The 26,863-nt window shown below is 47.3% G+C and overlaps 1 protein-coding gene across 2 annotated transcripts in view; it reads left to right on the forward strand.

The window, feature by feature from the left end:
* LMCD1 (LIM and cysteine rich domains 1) overlaps nucleotides 1–26,863 on the forward strand; it is a 58,272-nt gene that overhangs the window by 8,290 nt on the left and 23,119 nt on the right. Inside the window, exons 1-2 of one of the 2 annotated variants that reach the window (XM_079934533.1) lie at nucleotides 20,356–20,469; nucleotides 20,985–21,073. In XM_079934533.1, coding sequence (XP_079790659.1) covers nucleotides 20,985–21,073 — 89 coding nt within the window. In that variant the 5' untranslated portion in view covers nucleotides 20,356–20,469. Of the gene's footprint in view, nucleotides 1–20,355; nucleotides 20,470–20,984; nucleotides 21,074–26,863 lie in introns of those variants that run through there. The other variant, XM_079934532.1, reaches the window with a different exon arrangement.

The raw sequence follows: 26,863 nt of genomic DNA on the forward strand, positions 1-26,863 counted from the left end.
TTTCAGCACTGCACACATCTGAGCCACTCCCAACCTCAGTCATCTCTACAGTGTAACAGTGAAATAAGTACAATTCTGCCCCCAGCTGTTGCATTTTAAACAGGGCACTGAGTGAAGAGACGTCTGAGGCAAGGGGGCTAGTGGCAGCTCTCACGTACCACTGGTAAGCAGCGGCCCCGTCAGCCCCCTCGCCACTGGCGGTAGACCGGTTGTCTGTGCTCAGCCCATGTTCTCAGGCAGCTCAACACCCCGGGCTCTCTCCTTCCTGGTGCTGGTGTCAGAGGCACCAAAGGGCAGGAGCATGGGGTGAGAGCTCTGAGCTGACTAATGCCCCATAAGAAACCTGCCTTAAGAAGGTAGCGTCTATTTGGGCTATATGACTAAGAGGCATTTCCACGTACTGATTCACGAGGCTGCCCACCAAGGTGACTGACCTGGCTAATCCTCTGACTGGAAGAGGTGGAGGGAACGTGGAGCCCAGCCCTGCCCTCATCCTGGAAGAGAGCCACCCACCTGCCGAGGCACACCTGTGCTCCCCACCCCAGCTTTGGCCCTGTGGCCACCAGTGTCCTTGTTAAGGGGGCTGGCTCTGATGGGGGGAGGGGTCAGCATTTGAGGCTTATTTTAGAGGAAGTCTGGGAGGGAGATTTTGTTTTTAATCTTGTTAGTAGATAGAGGAGAGGTTTTTAACCGGGGATCCGTGGATAGAATTGAGGGACGTAAATTAAGAAAACTGTTGCATCCTTGTATACCCAACCTCTAACTGAAATATAGCGTTTCCTTCCATTATAAATGAAGACAAAAGCCCTGGCCGTTCAGCATCCCCTATGCCTTTTTTTGTTTTGTTTCTGTGTATGACATTTAAGTTAGAAAATGATAACTGGAAATAGACCCCGTTCCCTTCATACCGATGGAAATCTGATGTTTTCATAATCCTGTTACAGCCAAGAGAAATGCCGGGCATACCGCTCATGCTTGTCCTTATTCTGAAATAACAGTAATTAAATCCACGGCTGGTCTTGTTAATTAATTTAACAAAGGCCCGTATGTTACTAAATTATAGATTTGTTTTTATATATTGGTCTTATTTCAGTAATATTCATTTCCTTTGTAATCCTACATATTTTAATCTGTGCATTTAAAACATGGTTCTGAGAAGGGACACTTCCATATCAGACAGTCAAAAGGGCTCAAATAGATTAAGACTTCTGTGGACATAAAGCTTTAACAGTATTCTACACACATGCGTGCACAAATATACACATGTATGCATATATAAACACACATGTACACACACAATCATAGTGGATTGAGATCTGAGGTCCTTAGAATGGACAAACTGGGTTCAAATCCCAGCTCTGCCACGTGTTTCCTATTTGGATAAATCACATTACCTGTAAGCCTCAGTTTCTTCGTCTATAAAGTGGGCCTAAAAATTGTCGTCACAACAATAATCTATTAAGTTCTTAACACAGTATTTGACAACTAATGAATGTGTGTTACACAAGAATTATCATCACTATTGAAACAGCCAATAAGAGTGAAATGGTAAAGAGAATGAAAACATTATTTTGATGACACTTATTACCCACCTCTGATTTGGCTGACTTTAAGAATTTATTCTGCGCAAACACGTATTCCATGTAATTATTATAAGCCAGGGACTGAGCTGGGAAGCGGAGAAGTAAAAAGGAAAGAAATCCCAGAGGCTGATGGTTTGAGAGACAGAACAGCCAGTCTGGCCATCAGAGAACCAAAGCAGTGCCAAAGGCCTTGATCAGAGGTACAATCGAGGGAGTGAGGGAGATCAGAAGAGGAAGTACTTAACCTCACCTGGGGAGGTCAGGGAACGCTTACCGAGGAGACGGCATCTGAGCTGCGTGTTGAAAGACAAGGATGAATGAGTAATGGGATCGGGTCACAGGCCAGTTTTATGCGTTCCAAGTCTGAGACGCATATTCTCCATCTGATCTGATTTCTAATTTGGGGAATATCACCCATCTTGAACTACAGAGAAATACATTCCTACGTATCCATCCATCCATCAGGCATGTCTTGTAACTTTCTCGTATGAGAACTTGTTCCTCTCGCCTCTCAACCAAAACCCTTGGGGGTGATAGGATAGCAGAGCCTGCCAGCTGGCATGCTTGAGACTCCTAAGCTCAGCAAAGGAGTTCCAGCAAGCTCACCCCCAGTCAGTTTGAATTTTTGCAGGAAGATGTAGATTTGTGTTGTGATCAAAGGAAAAAAAAGTTAACTGAGGGTATGCAACATATATGGAAAGAAAGGAACACACAGAGACACACACACACACAGCACACTCTGCAAAATTCAGCACGCGGTCCTTGTGAGCAGAATGTGAAAACACAATTCAGAGGACCGTAGGATGGTGTGTCCACCCCAAGTTTTATTCACCTTCCAATTCTCAAGTCCTTTAAATGGTAATTAGAGGAAAAGAAATCCTACAGAGGATTCCTTGATAAACTGCGAGGAGGAAAATCAGCCTTTCGAAATACGGAGACTTGAGTAACGAGATCCAGACTCTTGCATCAAAACAATTCCTTTTGCTCCGTTCTTCAGATTTCTGACTTGGTCTGAGACTGTGGGTCTCTTCTTGCCATGTTTTTGAGCAGGTGATGCCTCAAAATGAAAACCATATGGTCTGGATATCAAAACGCCACTGGGATGAGTGTTGTCAGTTGATTTTTTTCAGTTGCTTGTGGTACGTTAAACAGAGGAGGGATAAAAATCCCAGCTGATTCCCTGCCAGTTATCTGGAAAATGAAATTCTGGGGATCATCCCTGTGTTTGCAAGGATCTGACAAAGAGGTGAGGTTTGATAGAAAAGTTGTGTTTCCTCGAGTCTGTCCTCATTCACAGCCAACAGGCCCAAACAGCCTGTGGAGAAAACACACCTTACACTAAGATTCACACTAATTAGAACGGCTCTTGTCACCACCCTGTACCTTTCCTTGGACCCAGCCCAGGGCTGAGACCATCACAAAGGAAATCATCATATCCTTATCTGAATAATTGTTATACTGTATATTTCAGCAATTAGAATTAATTTTTAAGAGGTAGAACGGGCCTTACAGGTTCCCTGGGTCAACTTCCTTGTTAACAAAGAAGGAGAGAGATCCAGCAAGTTAGGTCATGTGCTCAAGGTCACAGAGGTAATTAGTAGAAGAGCTAGGATTAGAATTCAGGGTGTCTTAGCATCTCGGGTTCAGAAAGACTTAAAATCTATTTTGTCTGGGCTTCCCTGGTGGCACAGTGGTTGCGAATCCGCCTGCCGATGCAGGGGACGCGGGTTCGTGCCCCGGTCCGGGAAGATCCCACATGCCGCGGAGCAGCTGGGCTCATGAGCCATGGACCCTGAGCCTGCGCGTCCTGAGCCTGTGCTCCGCAACGGGAGAGGCCACGACAGTGAGAGGCCCGTGTACCGCAAAAAAAAAAAACAAAAACCAAAACTATTTTGTCCAAGTAGCCTATCCAAAACCTTAACTGGGAGATGAACCAGAGTGCCAGATGCTGTAAGAACCACTGGCAAGCACTGAAACTTCGTCAAGAGATCTGGTTTTTTGAACCCCTTTAATTATTAGACAGCTCTTTCTTATGTGGAGCTAAAATCTCTCTCTCTCTGCAACTTCCCACCACTCCCCATTGGTCCTCTCTGTTTTCTCAGTTCCTTGGTTCAAGGATGCAATGGCCACGTTTTTCTAACATTCTGGTTCTGGTTCACCGACCAAGTCCTACACATTGGTCAAGACTGAGGTCAGAGCATCTATTTCCTGGCTTACTTCCTACTTGCTGGGAAGCCTAGAATATGCTTTTAACGGAGTGACATGGCCCACAGACAGCCCCCACTTTTTGTTTTGGCATCAGTTTTGGGACGTGTGTCACCTCCTCCAGGTAGGTACTTCCATCCTCACCCAGTAGCGAAGGCCACTTCTGTACCACCAAACTATCCTGTTCCTTGGAAGAGGGTTTTTTTTTTTTTTTTAAGTGGAAAGACATGTCAAGTGAAAGGAAATAGGAAATTTTAAATCACTAAGGGAAGAACTCCAAACCCATATCATAAACACTCATGAAAAATCAACACTGTTCCACATGCACAGTACCTGACTGGTCAAAAGTAACGGGGGGGTGGGTAATAGGAAATCAGAGGCAGCTATGAAGGAAAAGAAGAAAACCTTGGTAAATAGGGTAATATCTTTCTGAAAAGCTTTTAAAGATGATTTGCAACGTTGTCATAGCTTATTACTCTATGGAACGCTAGAACAGTAAGAAAGTAGTCTAAGTTTTATATCCTTATGACTCTTGCGTCTGGAGAGAATGCTTAGTAAATAAACATGAAAGCTGGTCATCAAAATTAACTCGATTTCATTAAAAGATACCACTAAGAATTGAAAGACAACCCAGAGAGAGAAAATATTCATAGTACATATATCTGACAAAGGATTGTAACCCAAAATAGATAAATAACCTCTATAAATCAATAGTTTTGAAAAAGCAATCCATTTTTCTTAATAGGTGAAGACTTCAACAGGCATGTCACAAAAAAAGATGTCTAAATGGCTAATAAATGTAGGAAAAGGTGCTCAACCTCATGACTCATCAGAGAAATACAAATTAAAGGCACAATGAGATAGCATTATACACCCTACAGAATGATTGAAATTAAACAGTGACAGGAGCAAGTGTTGAGGGACTTCCCTGCTGGCGCAGTGGTTAAGAATCCGCCTGCCAGTGCAGGGGACACGGGTTCGAGCCCTGGTCCAGGAAGATCCCACATGCCACGGAGCAATTAAGCCCGTGCGCCACGACTACTGAGCCTGCGCGCCTAGAGCCCGTGCTCTGCAGCAAGAGAAGCCACCACAATGAGAAGCCTGTGCACTGCGATGAAGAGTAGCCCCCGCTCACCACAACTAGAGAAGACCCGTGCGCAGCAACAAAGACCCAACGCAGCCAAAGATAGATAGATAAAATAAATTTAAGAGCGAGCGTTATAAGGACGTGGAGCAGCTGAACTCACATACATTGCCAGGGAGAACGTACAGGACACACCCACTTGGGAAAGCTGTTCGGTAACCTCTAATAAGATTGAACATACACCTACCCTGTGACCCAGGAGGGTCTATATCCATGAGACAGGAGCACAGATGTCTACCAAAAAACCTGGACAAGAGTAGCTGGAGAAGTTTTATTCATAATAGCCAAACTCCGGAAATAATTCAAACTTTCGTCAACAGGAGAATGAATAAATACATTATTTTACATCTACACAACAGAAAACTACTTAGTATTAAAAAAACTACTAATATATGCATCCACATGGGTAATCTTAAATAAGTTGGACAGAAGAACTCATACTCAAAAGACGACCTACTGTCTAATTCCATTTGTGTGAGATTCAAAAACAGGCACAACCCATCTACAGTGACGGAAGTCAGAACAGTGGCTAAGAACAGGTTGTTACTGACCAGAAAGGGGCATGAGGGAACTTTCTGTAGCACAGGAAGTGTTCTTTATCTGGTTGGTGGTCCCAGGGGATATACATATAAAGTACTCAAGTGAATACGTGGGATTTCTGAATTTTTACTGCATGTAAATTTTACCTTGAAGCACTGTTAGAAAATAATCAAGACAATATCTGACAAATAACTGGAAAGGGCTGCATATTCAAGCAGAAGGATGTGGGCACAAAGAGGTTGAGGGCTGAGTTCTTGCTTCAGCCCCGGGGAGGTACCACTGTAACGGACAGCTTTGTTCCAGGGAGCTGCCACTAGGACACTTTAGAATCTCTCCAGTGACTTTAGTCTGGCATTAAAGTTTCTGCGTGATGGGGCCCTGTTCAGCCTTATCCATCACTACAACATTCTGCTTACCCAACCTGATCTGTCAATTTTTCCCTGAAAACACTTGTTCTTCCTCACTCGCATACTAAAAGGACTTCTTCTCCATGGGCCAAAGTCCCATCCGTTCCTTCCTCCATGAAGCCTGCAGTGCAGACAAAGTTCTCTCTCCCAGCATGGATTTTGCTCTCCTACTGAATGGACGTTTAGTTTCCCAAATGGTCCTGGAACACGTTATCACTGTCCCACCCGCCTAACTCCTGTCCCGTAACATGTTTTTTGTCCCTACATCCTCCATTAGTAAGCTCCTCGAGGGCAGGGATCGTGCCTTAATTCTCCTTTGTGTCACCTCGGAAAGGCTGGCATACAGTAAGGGCTCAGTAATATTATGGACAGAAAAGGAAATGGGATGGAATCAGGATACAGGAGAGAGAAGGAAAGGTATCAAAAGAAGTGAGAGCAGGTTGGTTCTCCTTCCTGACAGAGACAAGGAATCCTGAGAGGATAGAAAGGGGGAGAGAGAAGAAGAAAGACAGACAGACATGGAATAGACTAGGTGAGACTATTAACCTCTTCCACAGCCCCATACACATTGCTTAATCTAAAACCTTCTTGAGGGGGATGGGGAAGACACCGTTCCAAAGCAGACTCGGAACTTTTGAAGTCTGGTCCCAAGTTTTATTATCCTCCTTCAGACTCATCTATAAAAGGATGGACTTTAAGATGGCAGATGAGCCAAGCTTTCATTTGTTTCCTTCCTTCAGACAACAAACTGAAACCTTCGTCTGAACCTTGAGGCCCCCTTTTTCTGGCTGGAAGTCTCTTGAGACCAAACTCCAGTGATTTCTCTGATCTGGGGAGGAAGTTGGCTGGGACCTCTCAACAACGCCAGCCGCATCTCAGAAGGGTTGGCCCTTCTGAGAGATAAGATCCAGAGGGACGACTGAAAACTGGCTGAAATTTAGTCCAAACCACTCATAGCTCAGGCCGATATCTACTTTAAGTTTCTAGTCCTTAATGAATATTTATACCAAAATAGAGCCAGTGGAAAAGTTCCATCTGTGTGGATTTTAAGAGTTTTGCCTTCCCTCAGCCACGTTAACAAACTCAGGAAAGTGGCAGGATTCCTGCCAAGCACATGCTCTTTGAAGTGCAAGAAATTCTGAGAAGGGCCCTGGACCCATCATATTTCTTCTCATCCTGAAGGCTCAGCGTCGGCATTCCCTTCTTTAAAAATGCTTAATATCAACACCTCTCGGTACTTTACAGCTTCAGCCCAGCCTTTGACACTGTGCTGACCGTGAGCGCTTTTTTGAAAGAGTAGATAAGCCTATTCAAAGCTCCGCTGGGCGAAATTGCTTTGCTAGCTGCTATTTCTTCCCATCTTTTGAAAACCTGAATGGTCCAGTTAATCACTTTAACTCTCCTCTTTACTCTGGGAGTGGAAAAATGGCCCCACATTTTCTCCTCACTTTTATTAGTCATTCCATACTCCTCGGAACCAAATCACCAGAAACTTGAACCAGTCCTGCTCTTGGTATGCGGGGCAAAAACAGAAGCCTTGCCCTTGCGCTTGGCATATTAACTGCACTTATCAAGCACAGGCTACGTGCCAGGCATCGTGCTACATAGTTTCTTCCTAATCTTTACGCAAGTCCTATTTTACGGATGAGTAAACTAAGGTTCAGAGGGATGAGGTAAATTGCCACAGTGACACAGCTAATGTGATGAACATCAATTAAATGTTCAGGTCCCCGTCTTCCCTCTAAACCATTTCTCATCTATACCGAACATGTTTACAGGGTTCCAGGACTATGGGCCATGAACCTGTTGGTCACAGATGAATTGAGTTGGTACCCAGACATGCATTAACAATGCTGAATCACATGAGTCAGAATTTGTCTCCCTTTTCAGTTCTTTCATCCTTTGGATTATATCCAGGAGGAAGTCTGCACCTGGTGCTAAAATGCCTTTAACACCTGGATAACTTGTCCAGTGTCACTTTGAACAGATGGAGAGCGGTCCTCAGGTTCAGAGCTTTAAAATGGCAAGAGTATTAGCTAGAATTGAATGTTGTTGTTTCATATTTATTGTATTTTTTATGGCTACCTCCTATTCTTTCAAAACAAACAACTTTTTATTGAAGCATAGTTGATTTGTAATGTATTAGTTTCAGGTGTACAGCAAAGTGATTCAGTTATACACACACACACACGTGTGTGTAGATATAGATTCTTTTTCAGATTCTTTTCTATTATAGGTTATTATAAGATATTGAATATAGTTTTCAGTGCTATACAGTACGTCCTTGTTGTTTACCTCTTCTATATACGATAGTATATATCTGTTAATCCCAAACTCCTCATTTATCCCTCCCCCCCGCCCTTCCCCTTTGGTAACCATAAATTTGTTTTCTATGTCTGTGGCTTAATTCCTATTTTTATACATTTTAGGGATAAAGGTTTTTTTTAGGAAGTAGGTTTTTTAAAAGTGATGAAGAAAAATTATAAATAAACAATCACACAGATGGTATACTGAGGATAGGATTCAGGAAGAAGGAAATAGGGCCTCATAAACACCTAATACTTCATAATACCTGATCTCTGCAGCACTTTCCAATTTTCAGTATCTCTTGTATAAATTACCACACTGGATTCTCACAACAACCCCGTGAAGCTGGTAGGAATTATCCGTTCTAAAGATGATGCATTGAAAAACTCGAGGTTCAGAGAGCAGGAACTGCTCACCGTGGTCACACAGGCAGTGAAGAAAGCAGCCGGAGTTCAGGTTCAACTCCAGCATGTACGATGCTCCGCCAGCACTCCGCCGGCGCATCACGTCAAGGGCAAGAGCAGATGAAGGGCTGTTGCGAAGCAACGGGCCAAGGCCAGAAATGCCAAGGAAAGTCTGCAGAACTTGATGACTCTCCCGACTGGCCTGAGTTTTCACAAGTTCCCCGTGCTTGTATATATTCTATTTCATGGACAAGCCTGCGTTTGCTCCATTCTGAGTTTCTCTAGAGAAGTCTGACTCTCCTTCTAGTGAGTTCCCTTCCAGAAGGTTCAGAAACTGGTCCTCCCATCTCCTACCTTCTGGGGTCCACTACAGAAGGGGTGACACAAACTAGAAATGGGCCCCTCAAGGAGGAAAAGCCAGCCTCCGCCCGGTAAGAAGAGCATTTCTTCCAGCAGTTGACTAAGGTTCAGACCGCAGGTCCAGGTGACTGGATGAGCAGGGATTCCATAAACGTGGGAGAACCAGTGGGTTTGGGTGGCAAAGGAGGTGAGTTGGCAGTTCCATCAGTCTATCCACAGAGAGTTTGCAGGAGCTGAACACACTCCTGGAAATGATGCCAAGAGCCAGAGGGAAGAGTTGAAGCCGTTTGAGCAGATGGATGCATAAGAGAGAAGCATCCTGAGAACCAAGGGGAGACCAGAGCCAGTGCTGGAACCTTGGAGGGGGCAGGGGAGCAAGTGAGGGGAGCGGAGAAGGGCCGCCCAGGCGGGTTGGGTGACCAGGGAAGGCTAGAATTCTGGAAACCACAGGAAACCAGGGTGGACCTTCTTCCAACTTGTCCTGCAGACAGCCGCCTCAAATGGAAGAGCTCTATCATGTGGTAGCTTTTACTGCACCAAGAAGCATTGCTCGAAGGCAAAACTGAAAGCGTTACCAAGGAAGCTATTGAAACCCATGTTTATTGAGGAGCTGCTACGTGCAAGGCACTGCCAAAGGCACTGGTGATAGAGGAATGAACTAGACACACAGGGACCCTGCCCCCATAGAACTTACGGCCCAGCAGGAAAGAATGACATTAAAGAGTTATATCCATGATTAAATAATTACAATCATGATGGGTACCACAAAGGAGTACAAGATACAGCCTTTTCTAAGACCCTGTGATAGGGGTAGCTAAAGGACGAACAGGAGTGTGTTAGGTGAAGGGAGAGAGATGAGGAAGATGGTCCAAGCAGAGGGAACTGCATATGGGCTGGCTTAGAGGTATAGAGGAATTTGGCATCTTTTCTAGGGCATATGGTTAAATGAATAATTCTAAATTTACTCCAGAGATAATTTTCTGGAAAGGAACTTAGCTTCAGTATCTCTGATTTTACATATTCATTGTGTTCCATGACCTTCAAAGGTGGGACCTTGAAAAGTGGCAAAGTGAATGACCATCTGCTAATTTTTGCTTCATAAAAGTGAAAAACTTGGCCTAAACCCTCTCTAAGGTGTTTCCCTTTCTAAGAATCAGTGCTTTTCTTGTGTCAGGTTTTTATAAACGCTGAATTCAACTCTATAGAGTATGGACAACTAGTGCTTTATGTAGGGGGAAAATCAAGGAAAGGATGAAATATTTGAAAGTGTATTTAATGTTAGTTTTAATAGCAATAAAGAGAGAAGAGAGAAGTCATTTATAAGAAGGATACTTGATTTAAACCAAGAAAATGTCTCATGAAAAACACAAGTGCTTTCTTTCCATCAAGGCACCAGTGTTGGCTGAAGGAAACGTGCGTCTCAATGCTTCCCTTGTCCTATACGTTAACCGTGAGACTCCCAGCAGGAATCATTTATATAAGCAAAGCCTTCAGACATTTAATAACAGTGTTGTACATTTACACGCACATTTCCTTTTAAGATTTTAAGATTCAGATAGGCAAGATAAAAAATCCTCCAACTTGGTTTGCTAAGTGCCCGCCCCCGTTTCCAAAATTAACCCCAATAACAGTGTGTTATCCTTGGAAAGCTCAGTGATGCTGCAAGTTCAGAATTCAGATGCACACACCCCAAATTACATCCTTACAGGAAGCCGTTCTTGAGACATCAGGCCTCTAGAATCAGGAGAGTCGTAGGAAAACTGGAGAGAGATAATGAGTAAATATTGCCAGCCTCAAGCTCACAGTTTTACACTTGAGGAAGAGTCTACTAGGGGTCCAAACCTAAGAACCACGCAGCCAGTGAGGTTTTCACTTCCGAGGGTAACCTGGGGGCACCAAGCTTGCTCTCGTTTGGGAAAGGGGTGGGGGGGGGCGGTAAAGACTCCCTGCAAGGACTTTATTTTCTTTTATCTCAACTCCCCCGAGCTACTTCGTAAACCTGTAAATAAGATTCCCAGGAGGACCGGATAACTTCTGGCTCTGAGCTAGGGGCTTTACTTCCATCTCCCCCAAAGCTGGCAGGGCCTATCTAAGAAAGAAAAAAGACAACTCCAAGGAAAAAAAAAGATCGTGTCGGAGCCTCTGGAAACACTTAAGTTAGGCAAGAAATGCCAGGTCAGCTCCTGCCCTGTGGAAATCCCTTTCACAGCTGAAGAAACAGTGCGCATGCTCTGGGAAGCTGAGTGTCTCAAAAGGTCCATAAAAAGTCTGGGGGGTTGGGCGGGGCGCGAGGCAGGAGGACCTCTCCTCACATTGACTAAGTAAGCAGCCAGAGACATGTTCAGATCATGGGCGGGCTTTTCTAGAAACGAGCGATTCTCAAAAAACGGGAGAGAAGGGTTTTGCCCCCTGGGCTGGTTTGATCTGTCTGTGCTTGGCGATGCGCTATGCACGGTACCCCGGGCAGCGTCTGCAGTTGGTTGAAAGGGAGCTAGAGTCAAAGGGAAATAAGAGTTCAGTCCTAAAAATCCTATCACCTGAGTCCAGCAGGGTCCCTCACACAGAGGATTTGTGGACCCGCTATGGATACAACCACACGTAAACATCAGCTGTCAGGGAGAAGCTGGCAGCCCAAGAGGCTGGGTTGCTTTCTGCCCTGCCAATAGAATGTTAAACAAAGGAGTCAGAGTCCTGGGCCGGGGCTGACAACTCCCTAGATTTTCCATAGCTGTCACACAGATCCAGCCCCCAGCCGTCAGCGACTGAATTTAGGATATGGGACTTTTTTGCCCCCCTCAGTACTGCTCTCTTTCGAAGCGGCCCCAGCCCCATCACCTGTGAAAGGAAATAAAAGATCCTCTGCGAATATTTCAAGGCTGCTCCCTTGCAAGGGCTCTGGCGGTGCCAGCCCTGCCGCTTCAATTGGTTCACAGAATTGCTACAGCGATTCAGCCCAAACAGCCTTCCTGTCAGGCCTTTCCATGAGCTGCCAACCCTTGAAAAATGTCCTGATTTGAGTCTTGGTCGCCTCTTGGATTATTTTTTGATGAAAGTGCTAAAAACACAGAAGAGTCAAGTTATCGAAAAGGCAGACAGAAAGAAGGCAAAGAAAAAAGGGCTAGATAATCCCCTATCGCGGCTGCCTGAGCATTCGGTGTCCGCACCGTCCTGCCAAGTGATGATGTGGTACGAGGCAGACATCACTAACAGACTGAGCCAAGCAGGCCAGATAGCTGAGGCAATCACGGCGGCAATCATTCGCTTTTCATCGGGGGGAACCTTCCAGGAGGCAGCCGGTTGAGCGTGGGGTCAGCTCTGGGGGTGCAGTGCGGTTTGAGAACCAGCCACCCCAAAGGCAGGGGGTCTGGGCATTTGTGCCTTTCTGGAACCAGCCTCAAATCAGTGAGGCTTGTCTGACAAGGGTTCGGGGAGGGGAGGCTGAAGCAGGGTCTTACACAGAGGAGGCTTTCATTTTATATCTCCCTGTCCACATATGGATTTGTTTTCCTACTTGGTTTTCATAGCCAGATTAACCCTTTTTGTTCACACATGATGCGAACCGTGGGGATCTCCGATCATTTCCTCCCCCGGAGGGGAACAGACCAAATAAGTGATTACAACTATCAGAAATATTCTGTAAATGGTCGTATATGGTGGTCAGGAACTTAAGGGGGGAGGGGGGAGGGGACCTAGTCTAGGAAAATCAAGGAAGCAAGAAGAGGAACTGGATGGTGGTTTCTACGACTTTCCTGGGACATGCTCATCGGGGAGCCTGAGTAGATGATTGGGACCCACTTCAGGGACAGCTGATGTGGGAGATACAGAAGCAGCAGGCTTCTCACCCCACAAAGGGTCTGGGCCCACCATGCTTCCTGTTCACCCTTCACGTGCTCTAGAGCATCCGTGAATTCAATGCTCCTTCCTGGCCACCCTGATTTTAACTTAATTGTACCTGTTAAACATGGATGTATTGAGAGAAAGGGGACAGTTCCTGGGGACATATCCAGAGAAAACTCTAATTCAAAAAATTAATGCAGCCCAATGTTTATAACAGCACTATTTACAATAGCCGAGACACGGAAGCAACCTAGGTGTCCACCGACAGAAGAATGTATGAAGAAGACATGGTACATATATACAATGGAATGCTACTCAGCCATAAAAAAGAATGAAATAATGCCATGTGCGGCAACATGAATGGACTTAGAGATTATCATATGAAATGAAGCAAGTCCAAAAGAGAAAGACAAATCATATGGTATCACTTACGTGTAGAATCTAAAAAAGAATGATGCAAATGAACTTATTTACAAAACAGAAATAGAGTCACAGATATAGAAAACAAACTTGGGATTACCAAAGGGGAAGGGGGTGGGGGGGAATAAATTAGGAGTTTGGGATTAGCAGGTACAAACTACTGTATATAAAGTAGATAAACAACAAGGTCCTACTGTATAGCACAGGGAACTATATTCAACTTAAAAAAAAAAAAAAGGACAGCAAAGGAGAACATGGTATATCTTACCCCAAACCCAAATTCTCCTAGAGCTGAACCTGTACAAAGTATCTTGATGGACAAAACAAAACCCAGATGAAACACCATTTCTCACAGGAGTGAAAAGTGAAAAGTACTCTTGTTGGGCATTTGTTAACAACTTTCTTTGGGACACCAGACACTCCTAACACCCTGAGCTAAATCCATCAGACTAACTCTTCCAACCACAGCCAGTCCATGGGATAAATTTCAACACACACATGTAATAGGAAAAATAATTGAGTCTTTACCCTAAAATACTAGCAACTCAGCCACTTCTGCAATCAGTTCGTCACCCACCCAATGTTTTCCTTTTCTGTCACTTTAAACAGGATTGGTCTTTAAAACCAGAAAGAAAAAAGAAAAAGTTTTCCATGCACAGAATTCTAAGCACTAGATCAGTAGGGCTCATCTGAATTTGTTTAGTCTATGCATTTTTATCCTCATTGCACAACTTAGGAAAAGAGAGTCTCTTTTCCTAAGAGAAAGAGAAGAGAAGTTCCCAAGCAGCAAACGTGGGGAGAAACAGTAGATTTGGACATACACACACACACACACACACACTCTGCCCCCAGATATGACCTCTAATGTAGACGAGGATGTTGCTTCTGCTTCTGGGACTCACTGTGGTTTTAGGGGGCACTTTATCCAAACCTGTCTCCGTGGTGACTTACACGTCATCATAGAGAGCGTGGGTCAGACGGCGCAGGATGGAAATTTGGAAAAGGGGAGAGACTGCCAGCATTCGGTTGTGCACACTCTTGTCTGTGGCTACCATGTTCTGAGCCAGTCCTCTTAAGGCGGAGGGAATAAAAGACAGAACCCGCCAGGGTCTGGGCTACACATCCCAGTCTTTCCTCTCCTATTTGGGGAAACAGGGTTCTCTTGGCCAAGACCTGAAGCCATAGCCAGGTTGGGCTCCTCCATCTGGCACGACCCCTCAGCCCCTGCTTTGGCCCCGGGTGGGCAGGGGGAGGACCACCCCTGACCTCAGGCCTGGTAGAGGGTCTCAGGATCCGTGAGAGCCCCCGAGGGGCTTCAGGCAGCCAGTGAAATTTAAAGGAAGAGGAAGGGTGTGGTTTCCTTTCTGCGTGGCTGTTAAGAAAGTTACTGCATTTGGCAAGGAAGCCTGGGAGGCAGGCCTGTGCCAGGGCAGATGGGACCAAAATGAAAGGACAACAATAAAATTCAGGCAGCCTGTAAAAACTCACATTGGAGGGGGTGGTGGTCTGCGAGTGGAGTCTGGGAGGGGGAGACATTAAGCTAAGGATCTGAGAGCCTTCAAGTCCACGCTGGACAGCTGAGGGCCCAGTGGTGAGGCCTGGATGTTCCCAAACTTGTCTTCACTTTAAAATCCCCTGGGGAACTTCCAAAAACGCCTACAGCCCGTGGTCCATCCCCAGAGATTGCAGCGAAACTGCTCTGGGATTCAGCCTAGGCTTGGGAAGTGCGAAAAGGTCCCCAGGTGATTCTAATGGGCAGACAAGCCTGGGAACCACTGATGGAGTCTCTGGCTACTCAAAGTGTGGTCCCCAGACCAGCAGCATTGGCTTCTTCTGGGAGGTCAGGACTACTACGGAATATCAGGCTCCCCCCGGACTTGCTAGACTAGAATCTGCACACTAGCCAGATGCCAGGTGATCTGTATGCTAATCAGAGTGTCTGATTCACTTGCGAAGCGCTGCTTCACACACACACACACACACACACACACACACACACACACACAGACACACAGACACAGACTAGGTCAAATCCTTCTCCTTCCTGGCGTGGATTGCATTTGTAATTGTATATCTATGTGACTTATTACAGAAGTCAGTGTACGGGCCCCAAAATATCTAGAAAAGGTTTCTTAACATTGCCTATAGTGCATGGGTTAAATTAAAATGTAAACTTCAGAGTTTCAGTGAGTGCCAGCTCCCTGGCCTGGTCCTATGCATTCGTGACCAGCCGTCATTTCAGGCTTCCAGTGCAGGGCAGATAAACTAGGTGAAGCCAGGGCCTGGCTTTCTCTCCCATAGGCACTGCCCGTGGTTCTGATTCTCCTTCTTCTCTGGCTGCCACCTCTCCCACCGAAGCCTGTCTGTTGCCTTGAACATCTGCACTTTATTTAGCAGAACAGGGTTAATTGGTAGAAATCCTGGAACCAAGGTGAGCATGACCTTGTCCTACTGCCCTTGCCCCTAACCCTTCCAGGACCTCCCATCCCTCCAGAAACACTGCCCATCCCCTTGGACCCAAGTGGCCCGAGGCCCGAGTCAAGGCTAGGCTCGTGGGAGGCTGTCTGGGGTCTGGAGACGCCCAGTGTGGTAATAAGTCACAGGACCTAGATTCCAAAGACATGAGTGTGAATCATGGCCTGAGCGTTGTACCCTATCAGTTCTGTGAGCTTGTTTTCCTCCTGAGGCAAATGCAAGATACTGACATCCTAGGGTTGTTGTGAAAACCAAGTGAGATAAGGGATGTGAATACACTCTGTAAACTCTGAAGTGCTGTACCTGTGGTGGAAGGTGCCACAGCACAGGAGATGAGAGCATAGCAAGGAAGTAACACCTGCATGGTTTCACTTCCTGGCTCCATCACTGACTGGCTATTGGATCTCGAAGCGGAGGCATAACCTCGCTGGGCCTGTTTCCTCGCCTGAAAATGAGGTTACTAAGAGTGCCTCTCTGGCGGGTTCATCAAGAAGCTTAAATTAAATATTATGAAAATGCTTGGTGTACGCCCCGCACATAAGATGTACTCAATCAATGTTAGCTACAATCATGACCCTTAGGAAAGACAAAACAGTTTTGCTTAAAGTTATAATACAAATAAGGACAGACTAAGGAGACCGCCTTTCCCCAGAGGGGCTCCAGTCCAGGCCATTCTGAAGAGGCAAGGTGCTTCTCCTTCCTCAGACTCACGGGCCTACGTCACCTGCTGACTGGGAATAATGACTATACCTCACAGGGGTGTCATCACTGTTAAGGAAGAGGTCTCTACACCTTCTCTCCTGGGACCCCGGGGGAAAAGGGACGTTTTTAAGTAACAAAGCACATTGACCAGTAACACAGGTATGCTTATAGAGTTTACCTGTAAAAGACAAGTCAGAATACTTGGCTCGGAAGAGAATTTAGCGTCAGTTCAGAACGCCCCAGCTCGAAAAGCAAACCCACGGGTAGTCAGGAGGGCATGTGATGGTGTTAAGATACAGTTTTCAAGAGGTAAAAGCATGATTCTTGTGCAGCTATAAAATGAAACTTGGCAAAGATTATATTCAACTCATTATGTAATGAAGGAACCAGTAAGCTATTTAGAGCAGTTCAGAAAGCATTTGAAGAGTTAGGGGTTCCTAGGCAATCTAATGTTAGGACAAGATTGATAGGTTAGGTATATAACTAGTTAATGTCCTACAGGACCATCAACCGTAACCCTTGGGGTCGTCTTTTTCAAAAGGACAGAAACTATTCGTATTGGTATCTCTACTGGACAAAAACCTACATGTTAACATGGAACTTCACCGAGTCTAAGGATAGCAAGAAGTAAATTTCTCTAGATAATCCCTGCAGGGATGGGGTGGGGTAGAGAAAATGGCATATTGCCACCATATGACATTGAAGGGTGTGCCACCCACCTTTCTGCCTTCCATCCGAGTTTTGGACTTTTTTTTTTTTAAACAATGGTAAATACTTACCTCACTTTACAAACAACCTTTCTCTTACATGATGCTTACAACAGCCCTATTGAGGCAAAAAGGGCAGAGAAAACTCATTTCCAGAGGAGAAAACTGAGTTACACGAGGAGAGAGAGAAGCTGGGCTTGGAGGAGAATCCCGTCTTCTAATTCCGAGTCTCATGCTTGTCCTGAAACTCCATCTCACCCTTGCCCTTCTCTGCTCCCCTTCATTTCAGCCCCCCATTGCTCTCGGTGGCACTGTTCCCCTTTCAGACTTCCCTTGGGGTTCACTGAAGGTAAATGCTCGAGGAGGGAGAAGACCTTGCCACTCCCCACCCTTTGTATCCCAGGGGCTTCTGGTCTCATCCACGTCCTTTTAAGTCCCCGACACCATTCAGTTCCACAGCATTAGAGGAACCACACATCCTACTACCCCGAGCCAAAGAAAGTTGTCCAAACACTTTATCCTCCCCTCGGGAAAAAGGAGCGCTTGTCTTCTCAGCTGCTGTGAGCCACTTTGCCATCGTTCATCTGAGACGGCATCCACATCAGAGAGACCCACTGTTTACAAACCGGAATATCTCATTGGAAACACCTGTTCCGGTTGACGTCTTCCCTTCGTCGATAAACAGGATGGTCATTTTCTGTGTCAGGAAGAGCTGGGTCTGTCTGCCTCCTTGGTGAATGGCACGTAGGGGACAGATGTCTGTTTATTGTGTTAAACTGTCAGCCAGGAGACCCGCAGCAAGTGTGGCCTGAGGGCCCAAATCGGTTTCTTCCGTTTCTTCCTCGCAAGGCCATTTAGTTTTCTCACCCATGGACTTCTGCTGTCATGGAAACTGTCCCACTAGCAGGATAGAGACTCAGCCCGACCCTGCTTCCCGCATCCAGTGAGAGAGGCAACATTTATAATCATGAAACAAAGTAGACAATAAGAAAGTATATGGGGTGTGCAGTTAGGAAAGTAGTTCCTCTGAAGTCGCCTAGAACTCTGAAGCTGGGAAAAAAATTTTTTTTGAGAACATCTGATTCAGAGTATGTTTATATGAGGTAGACTGACAACAGCAAACACTCGGTGCATAATAAGTGCATGCTAAGCCCTTTCCGTGCGGCAGCCCATTGAACCCTCTCAGTGACTCCAGGGGGCAGGGTGGTTCTTACTGGCCCCATGACACAGATGAAGAAACAGACTCCACGAATCACTCACTGGCCCAAGTCCAACAGAAGAAAGGGACAGAACTGGGACGAAAATGCACACCTCTGACCCCGAAGCCCGGACCTCTTGACTTGAAACAGCTGCCTTCTCCTATCTCTCTTGCCTCTGTCATAAGCTAGCTCTTGAAAGGCGCTGGACGCCCCGGTCCATCCAGCGTCCACCATTTTTATTTGATCATATAATCCTTCCCACCTCCGCCATAAGCCACTTTGTAAGAGCGCACAGAACGAGGATTCCACGCAACAGGATATGGGCCACCCCGATCCAGGCCAGTTTTCTCATTTCCCAGAGGACCACCTTGGGCTGGGCAGGGAAACGACTCGCCTCTAGCTGCACAGCTAATAAATGTCAGAGTTGACACCATAGAGCCAGCCCCCCGACCCACGGGCCCGAGCTCGGCTGTACTGGGCCGCCTTGCATCTAAACCAAACCCTGAGCCAGCAGTTCAGCTCTCCCGGCCAAGCATCAGGACTAATCCCCTTGTAGGCTGGCTGTTAAATCCGACAGTCGTTAGAACAGTGCTCCAGTGGGCGGGGTGATTTGCCACTTAGGAAATTCTCCCGCGTAGCTCTTCTGTTTCGGGCTTTGCTGCCTCCGGGTAAACCAAAAACCATCCAGTGATGAAGCCTGATTCATACATCATACACCTCCCCGCAAAACTTCAAATCATTTAAACATGAAGTGTTACGGGATCGTTGTATTTCAGCTAGTAGAATCCAACGCGTCAGGAACAACAGGCAAGGTTTTCTACGCCAACAGCTTTAGGGAGCAAAGTTCCACCCACGAATGAAAGTTCCCCAGCTCAGACAACGAGACGGTGGTGAGCATCGTCTTGGTTTTCCATTTTAACATGACTCTAGCACTGAATAGGCACAAATAGAAACATGCATCCCTTCAAATACGTGCCACATGGCTCTTACTCCCAAGGCTGTGAAGGTGTATTAGACAGAACAGTGAAGTGTCTGAGGACGTGGTATAAACAGCAGTCACCACGCAGGAGGTGTGGAGCTGGGTATTATCGCGGGAAGACTTGGGCGGGAGAAGAGAAATACTGTGAAGGATAACTGTTTCTTCCTATGTCCTTGTTTGAATTCTGACACTAGCAATGAGGACGGCCTCACGACTTGTCTTCTCCCCACTTACAAGCAGAGAGAGTAGAGGTGTCATGCCCCACAGAGCATGCTCAGATCGTGACACCCTACCCACCCAGCCCTTTTGTACCCTTCTGCCCTTGCGTACCTCCTCCTTCTGCTAGGACCTCCTTCTCCTCCTTTTCTGCCCGCTCACCATGCACAGCCCCAATCCTGAGTCACCGCCTCTGAGAAGCCTCTCTGGAATTCCCATTCGGGTTAACACCTTCCTCTGTGCTCCTAAAGTCTGTGTGCAAGATAATAGCAGCTACCATTTGTAGTGGCTAAGGTGGCTGGGCACATTGCATGCGTTATCTCTGTACCCATTTGACAGGTAAAGAAACTGAGGCTCAGTTTGTCCAAGGCCACACGGCTGTTAAGTCACGAAGCTGGGTGTGGAATCCAGGTCTCTCAGGCTCCAAAGTCCATGTCTTTCTACTACACAAGAGGCAGCTGTCCTTGCCTCAAACTAATCCCTTCCCAGGAAAGGGGATAAGTATGTGTTTCTCCATCTCCCCCTAGACTGTGTATTCCTCTAGGGCACCGCGAGTCTTACCATGTATCCCTGTGCCTGGCACATAGCAGATACTAAATAAATGGTTAAATGAATCAATAGTTTGTTGAATGAGAAGCTTATCCCTTTATCCCACAAGTTGATGGAACACTGCTTCTGATAAAATCCTAGTACATGTGGTTCCCATCCCAAGTCAGCACCCACCCCCCAGTGGAGAGTCAGGTCAGTTTCTCAGCTGGCAGATCCACATACTAACCCACCGCTTCTCCAAGTTTCATGTCCTATGAATCTCCTGGGAATTGTGTTCAAGTGCAGGTTCGAATTCGAAAGGGCTGAGACCCTCCTGGGTGGGGCGTTTCCTGCAGGCTTCTGGTGATGCTGCTGGTTCGAAGACCCCATCTGAGAGCCAGCCGGGTCTAAATACATCAGCAAGCAGCAGCCGTGCACTTTGGTCACCTGGGGCTGGTAATGAACACTAAAACCTGTCTCGTGCGTTGCGCTCTCCCAAAAGACGACCGGGTTCCAAATGCTCCTGATTTCCCGTGATTTAGCAAAATATTTAAGCTATGCTTTGAGCTGTAAACGTTTGGCCGCATGAACCTTTGTTTGTGCCTGTAGCTTTGGTATAATCACACCCTATCAATAAGTCACAAATAAATGAGAGACAGGAGGCACTCACTGGAAGATTCCATTCCAGTGACAAGTGGATCAGGGGAGCGGGTGAGGGTTGGGGAAGGCGCGATGAGCCCCAGGGCATTTCTGCTGGGAAAGTTCCACCCTTCCACACTTGCCTAACCCATGGCCACTTTCCCGACTGGTCTCCTCCATTCCTGGTAAACAGTAAAGTGATGGCTTATTCATCTCGAGACCTTTGAACCCCACACAATCGCTTTGCTGGCATGCCAAGTCTTTAGAGGTCAAGCATCCCTGGTCCAAGACGTTTGGAAGGAAAACACCCTCTTTTCTGTCTCCTTTTCCAGATGTCCCTGGGCCAGCAGCAGTCAGCAAGAGGTGTGCCTTGTCTGAGATGCAAGGGGACGTGTTCGGGCTTCGAGCCACATTCATGGAGGTAATGGAGCTTGTCAGGAGAGGCTCTGCCTGCCTTCATTTCTTGGCTGTCCTTTCTGGGAACCCTGGTCATTCTCTGATGGGACTGCTTAGGATGCATGTGTTGCTGGTGGACTGGCTCCGGGGTGAATGCCTTCTTGCTTGGCTTAATTCAGAAATGACAGAAAAGCCCTTGAGGGGCCAAGATGAAGGAGGAGTTCAGGGCTTTATAAACCATTTCCAGGTGGAGGCTGCCAAGCTCAGCCCGGTGAGGATGCTCTGGGAAGCGGTGGACAGTCGTTAGCTGGTGCCTGGTCCACGCTGGGTAGACCTGTCTGTCCTGGGGTTTGGGGTATGGGCTTCATCTCCCCCTCCTGCACCATCATCCCCCTGGGGTTCTGACCAAAGAGTGCCCCTGGGACAGAAATAAAAATCACTGTGTCCACAGTACTTAAAAACCAGGACCTGGTATTCACATCCAAGGCAGGAGGGCTGTGAGATCCAGCTGGACTTGGACTCACGGCGCTGTTCTTTTTTTTTTCATTGAGGACTCTGAAAACAAGAGGTAGGGCTGCCGCTCTGCACAGTCCCCGGGCACTATTCACATCAGCATCTGTGTGGACCGTATGCCCTGGAGGTGTGCAGGGCACAGCCTGGGGGACCGTCCCTGCAGCCCTGGGAGAGAGAGGCTAAGCCCTGTAGGGCACGAGAGCTAAAAAGGAGCTTTTGTCTCCACTGCCAGAGGGTTGCCTTGGGCACTCAGTGGAAGAACAAAATTGGGGAGATGTTTGTCTCAGAGAAGTTGATTTCCGCTGTGAGATAGCAGTTACCAAAAATGCTTACTGAGCTGCGCTAAGTCTTTTCTACTTAAATGCTAAAATAACCCTAAGCAGGAGGTACTAGTATGTCCACTTTACAGATGAGGAAACTGAGGGTGGGTAATGGGGGAACGGCTACCAGAGGGCAGAATTCGGACTCGGGTCTGTAGGAAGCCCCATCCCACACTGTCAACCATTCTGCATGCAGTACTGCGGTCCAAGCACAAGATTGTTCCTTGACGCTATTCCCAGGCAGTCCCCACTTCGGAGGAGCTCATATGGTCTTCTGGACGCCAGGGACCGTCAAGGTCATCCAATCCCAACACCCGTCCCCTGCACAAATTCCTCCCACAGCTAGGATGTCCTTCCAGGACGAAGAGCTCCCCACGCATCTATTTTGGCCACTTGAGCTCTTTCTGGCCTTGAAAAGAGGCTGCCTCCCTATCACTTCACCCCGTTGGTCCTGAATCTGCCACCAGGGTGTCAGAGAACAAGGCTGGCCCCTCATCAGCTCTCTGAAGACAAGCAAGGATGCCTCCCTCAAGAGTTCTTGGAGCCGAGGGATAATGTTCCCTAAATGCACACGTGGCGTCAGTGCAGTAATGTTTCCATTCTCTCAAGGACCACAGTCCCGCGCTGCTATCTGGCATCTGCAAATGGGTGTTTGATATATTTTGTCTGGTTTCCTAGTTGTTTATGGCAGGAGGGCAGTTCTGGACACTGTTCCTCTCGGCTAGGAGCAGAAGCCTCTCAGCATTGTTTTCATCCCACTTCCTCATCATCCTACAAGTTCTTTGAACGTCAAGCGAACTTGTCCTTGAGAAACACAGACTGCAGCTTTTAGGTCCTGCCCATCCAGTGTCACCTTGGAACAACCTTAATAGGGACCTAAATTTGAGGCTTCGTGGAGCAGTGAGGTCGCAGAGCCTTAGCAGGGAAACCGTGTCAAACTGTTTTTATGCTTCAGTTCTCATGTTCTCAATAGTTTGAAAGATATTTAAAGGGTCAGAGTGGCAGCCAGTCTGGTTTCATGGGAAAGTTTCCTAACTAATAATCACAGGACAGAATTCATGTGCTGACTCTGCTTGAATAAGACACTTCCCTTCTCTAAGCCTCAGACTGCCCATCTGAAAAATGGGAAGCTTGGAGCTGGTGGGCCCAAGGATCCCCTTCCAGCTTTACAATTCCATAGTTTCAGGCAAACTGTCTGGAATCCAATTACGGATCCACATGGTTGGTAGAATTAGAATGGTCTTCATATTCGCAGCACAGAATAAGTAGAATTACTTAGAGAGGAGGGTACAGAGTGAAGACAAAAGCAGACTTTCAGAACAAACATGTCATGGAAACGGAAGGGGAGGTCCCCCCAGCAGCCTTCAGCATCCCGCTTTCCAAATGGCCGTGCCGGAGTCCCTGCCCGCAGGGGCCAACCTCACAGGATGCTGAGCTACCGTACACGGCGGAGGGAAGCGGGCCTCCAGAAGGCCAAGCTTTCCAGAGAGCCCAGGGCAAGGCTTCTCCCTCGCATGCAGAGACTTACCATCATCATCGTCGTCATCATTCTAATAGCTTTATGTTTTAAAGGCACACCAATTTCAGTGAGCAGAGGGAAAAGCCCTGATCTGAGGGAAGCAGGGGACATACTATGAAAAATGGAAGGGAGACCACTGGCTCTGCAAATTACAAAATTTTACACCCTTTGGGGGTCTCTCTGGATAGATTCCCCCAATCTCCTCATCGCGGCACCCCTTTGATGTTAATTCTGCTCCTCTCCCCAGGGTCAGGATCTTCATAGGTGGCTGTGGAGTAATACAATAGCTGGGCTTCCTGTGCTCTTGGAGGGACAACCTATAGAAAGTCAGCCTGAGGTGCCTAAGTTCCTGAAAGGGACATACTCATGCCTCTCGCGCTTTGGGGTGCGTGAGAATCCCCTCTGGAACAGGGTCACGAGTGCCCGGGCCCAGATCGCACTCCAGACGCGTGTATCTAACTGGCGGGGGCCGAGCGGGGCATCCCCAAGGTAACACAGCTCCCCAGGTGATTTGGGTGTGCAGCAAAGCTTGAAAATTCATCAACTAGATCAGGGGTCAGCAAACTTTCTTTAAAGAGCCAGATAGGCCTACCCTGGTGGCGCAGTGGCTGAGAGTCCGCCTGCCGATGCAGGGGACACGGGTTCGTGCCCCGGCCTGGGAAGATCCCACATGCCGCGGAGCGGCTGGGCCCGTGAGCCATGGCCGCTGAGCCTGCGCGTCCGGAGCCCGTGCTCCGCAACGGGAGAGGCCGCAACAGTGAGAGGCCCGCGTACCGCAGAAAATAAAAATAAATGAAGAGCCAGATAGTAATTGTTTTTGGCTTCACAAGCCACATGGCCTCTGTCACACCTATTCAGCTTGGCCCTTGTAGCAGGAAATCATCCATAGACAGTAGGTAAATGAATGAATGTGACTGTGTTGTCATAAATCTTTATTTAGGGACACTGAAATTCAAATTTCTCATCATTTTCATGTGTCCCAAAAGAGTTCATAGGCCATATAAAAAGAGGTGATGGACTGGATTCTGCCAGTGGGCTGTAGTTTGCCAACCCCTGATATAGACCAACCCTCTCATTTTACAGATAAGAAACTTGCCAGGGGTCTGTGGTGGGCTAGTGTTCAGGCTGGGATTAGAGCCCAAGGCCATGCCATTTCCATAATTCCGGGTTGACTATGACAGGTTGCAGAAATGGCCATGGTGACACCATTGAGGATCTTTCCAGATGTGTCTGTGTCCCCTGCAATCTGGGTGCCTGGAAAGAGCGGGGTGGGACCAAGGGGGTGTCCGCCTCATCTGTAAAGTCTCAGAAACGTGTCTGGTGACATGAAGAGCGTGAAGAAAGGAAAAATAATGTGGACACAATCTCAAAGAACATCTATTTGTCAGCATTTTGCATTTCAAAGCGTTCTGCGTTCCCGACGCCTCGCACAGCATCCTGAGTGTCTACATGAACCAACAGAGCAGAGGGCAGCTTCCTCCCCCACTTCCACGTATGGAAGGTTTGGGGACGTCAGAGGACCCGGTGGGACACTGGGCTTTCCTTCACTTCCTTCCTCGCCTTCCTCTCTCCGCTTCCTGCTCTGCTGCTGCCTCCCTCACCCGGCCCCATCAACCAAAAGTGCCCTCACCTGTCTTCTTAAAGAATCAGTTTCCTCCATGACTGGCTCATAAAGCATATTATTGGGTCATGAATAAAATGCCCCAGTTCCATAAAACAAGCCACCCGTTCTCACGAGCACGAAAAGAAAAGCCTTCTTGCGTTTGCCCTGTACCGTCTTTAGGGTCCTATTCATCTTGAGAGATAATTTCTCTGGAATTATCATTGAGATCTGCGATTTTAACATGTCTCAAATGGCAGCCCACTGAATGTGAACTTGGACTGGAAGCTTCTCCTCAAATAACGCTGGAAATGCTGCCTTCTCTTCCCCTTCATGTCACACTGCACACCCGTGCGTTAAAAACAAGAAGCAGGGCTTCCCTGGTGGCGCAGTGGTTGAAAGTCCGCCTGCCGATGCAGGGGACACGGGTTCGTGCCCCGGTCCGGGAAGATCCCACATGTCGCGGAGCGGCTGGGCCCATGAGCCATGGCCGCTGAGCCTGCGCGTCCGGAGCCTGTGCTCCGCAACGGGAGAGGCCACAACAGTGAGAGGCCCGCGTACCACAAAAAAAACAAGAAGCAGCCTTGCAATGAAGAAATGTGTTTAACCTTCTGTAGCCTGCTGACCTCCATCACCGCTGAGCCCTTTCCCTGGGCCACATCCTGACCTCCTGGGGGAACGGGTCCAGGCAGCAGAACCGCCCCCCCCCCCCCAGAGCATCTGCGACTCCCACGTGGCCCAACCTGATTCTACCTTATGTTATGGTTTCCAGCTGATTTTCCCTCCCTCTCCCACCCCAACTGCAGTCTCCTTGAAGGTTGTGATAGGGTCTCCTTCTTTTCACATTAGACTAGGATTTCTCAACATCAGCACTACTGACATTTGGGACTGGATAATTCTTTGCTGTGGAGGGAGCTGTCCTGTGCATCGCAGGATGTTTACCAGCATCCTGGCCCCTACACTATAGACGTCATAGCACCCCATTGGGACTATCGAAAGTGTCTCCACGCCCAGCCTTAAAAAAGAACAAAATAATGCCATTTGCAGCAACATGGATGGACCTCGAGATTGTCACACTGAGTGAAGTAAGTCAGACCCAGAAAGACAAATATTATATGACATTGCTTATATGTGGAATCTAAAAAAAGGGTACAAATGAACTTACTTACAAAACAGAAGTAGAGTCATGGATGTAGAAAACAATCTTATGGTTACCAGGGTATGGGGGGTGGAGGGATGAATCGGGTGGCTGGGGTTGACATATACACACTACTATATATAAAATAGATCACTAATAAGAACCTGCTGTAGAGCACAGGGAACTCTACTCAATACTCTGTAATGGCCTATATGGGAAAAGAATCTAAAAAAAAAAAAGAGTGGAATATGTGTATGTATAACTGATTCACTTTGCTCTACAGCAGAAACTAACACAACATTGTAAATCAACTATGCTCCAATAAAAAGTTTTTTTAAAAAAAGTGTCTCCAGACATTGTCAAATGCCCCCTGGGGACAGATCTGACCTTGGCTGGGAACCACTGATGCAGACCATCAAGGCATGCGTCTGGTAGCCCCACAGTCAAAATTTGTGCTAAATGATTAAATGCATCAGTCTCCTGAGCTTAGAAGAGAAAAGAAGGGTTCCTCCAGGCAGGCCTGGCTGTGAAGCACCCATGCAACTGCCCTGACACGTCTCTGGCTTAGGCCTGCCCCATCCCGCGGTAGGTCTTGATGTAGCTCACTTGACCTGACAAGCTCTAAATCGCGTGTGTTCCAGCATCTGAGACACAGCACGCCTGAGGGGACACGGCCAGGAAGGGAGGGGAGCGGTTTTCCTCTCACACTGGGAACCCCCTGGGTA

The sequence above is a fragment of the Stenella coeruleoalba genome (genome assembly GCF_951394435.1).
Source record: "Stenella coeruleoalba genome assembly, chromosome: 10".
Taxonomy (NCBI): Eukaryota; Metazoa; Chordata; class Mammalia; order Artiodactyla; family Delphinidae; genus Stenella; species Stenella coeruleoalba.